Source organism: Mandrillus leucophaeus, unplaced genomic scaffold (assembly GCF_000951045.1).
Source record: "Mandrillus leucophaeus isolate KB7577 unplaced genomic scaffold, Mleu.le_1.0 Scaffold135, whole genome shotgun sequence".
In the NCBI taxonomy this organism is placed as follows: domain Eukaryota; kingdom Metazoa; phylum Chordata; class Mammalia; order Primates; family Cercopithecidae; genus Mandrillus; species Mandrillus leucophaeus.
This window is the reverse complement of record NW_012101310.1, coordinates 1,215,335-1,216,589: the sequence shown is the minus strand read 5'-3', so window position 1 is coordinate 1,216,589 and position 1,255 is coordinate 1,215,335. Positions and strand designations below refer to the sequence as shown.

The window sequence follows — 1,255 nt, the reverse complement described above, 5'->3', positions numbered from 1 at the left end:
AGGGAGGGAGGAAGGGGGGAAGAAGGAAGGGAGGGAGGAAGAGAGGGAGGGAGGGAGAGAGGGAGATGGGCTCCTGGTGTCACCATTTTAATAGCTGTCCCTAAAGATCCACTGAACTTTTCATTGATGTGCAGCGGCATATGTACTTTCTGAGCACTGGGGAGATTTGCAGATAGATTCAGCATAAGACAATACTAAGAAATTACTGTTTTAAAGGAAAATATTTTTAGAGATACATGCTGAAGTCTTTAGAGGTGGAATATCATGCTGCCTATAATTTATGCTAAATGACTTTGGCATAAAATAATAAATTGAGTTAAAAATAAATTCCCGTTGAAGCATCACTTCGTTTGAGCCAGGTTTTTATCTCTTACACAACCAAAGGGGTCCTCACATGGGGGGCCCTGTCCTCACTGAGGCCACAAAATCCTTTTCAAAATTGAATTTCTAAATCTTCCTACTAGAGAGAAAGATACACGCTATATGCAGCAATGTGGGAGAGGAGAAATTGCTATTTGGTCCTTCCTAGCTCAGAAAGTCTCCCAGCTGGAAGGAAACTCCAAAGAGAGGCTAGATTAGAAGCAAGAAGGGGGTGGACAGTGGGAGGCTGTTCTAGGTTATCCACGCGTAGAGACTAGTATGGGAGGAGAGTGACAAGAATCCAAACCGCAGCTGGAGCCCGGAGCCAGATCTTGACATGTGGACCTTACCTGAAATGATGCTCTTGCCGTCCCTCATGAAGTCGATGCCGTGGCAGGTCATGTTGGGCACGGTGATCCGCAGTAGCTCCCTGTTGGATGATGTGTGCCACACCCTGATGTCCTTCTTGGCACAGGTTGCAAATAGCTCAGCAGTGCCACTGCAAGGAAGTCATCAAGAGATGCAACCACAAAAGACGCAGTTTCCCACATGCATATTTGACACCAAAATGTGTTTCACAAAAATATAGGGAAAGGCTGGGTGCAGTGGCTCAAACCTGTAATCCCAGCATTTTGGGAGACCGAGGGGGCTTGACAGACCAAAGAAGGGTTTTGGGTGATCTGCAAACGTGAATTCTGGCACCATTGTCTTTTTCTTTTTCAAAATTTTAATAAAATTGTCTACTTGGCCAGGCACAGTGGCTCATGCCTGTCATCCTAGCACTTTGGGAGGCCAAGGCTGGTGGATCACCTGAGGTCAGGAGTTTGAGACCAGCCTGGCCAACACAGTGAAACCCTCTCTATTAAAAATACAAAAATTAGCCGGGCATGGTGGC

At 46.2% G+C, this 1,255-nt stretch overlaps 1 protein-coding gene across 2 annotated transcripts in view; it reads right to left on the bottom strand.

Moving 5' to 3' along the window:
• The window catches only part of CFAP52 (cilia and flagella associated protein 52), an 82,330-nt gene that overhangs the window by 23,766 nt on the left and 57,309 nt on the right, over positions 1-1,255 (bottom strand). For both annotated transcript variants that reach the window (XM_011973155.1, XM_011973156.1), the window contains one exon: positions 711-859. In XM_011973155.1, the coding sequence (XP_011828545.1) occupies positions 711-859 (149 nt within the window). The remainder of the gene's footprint in view (positions 1-710; positions 860-1,255) is intronic.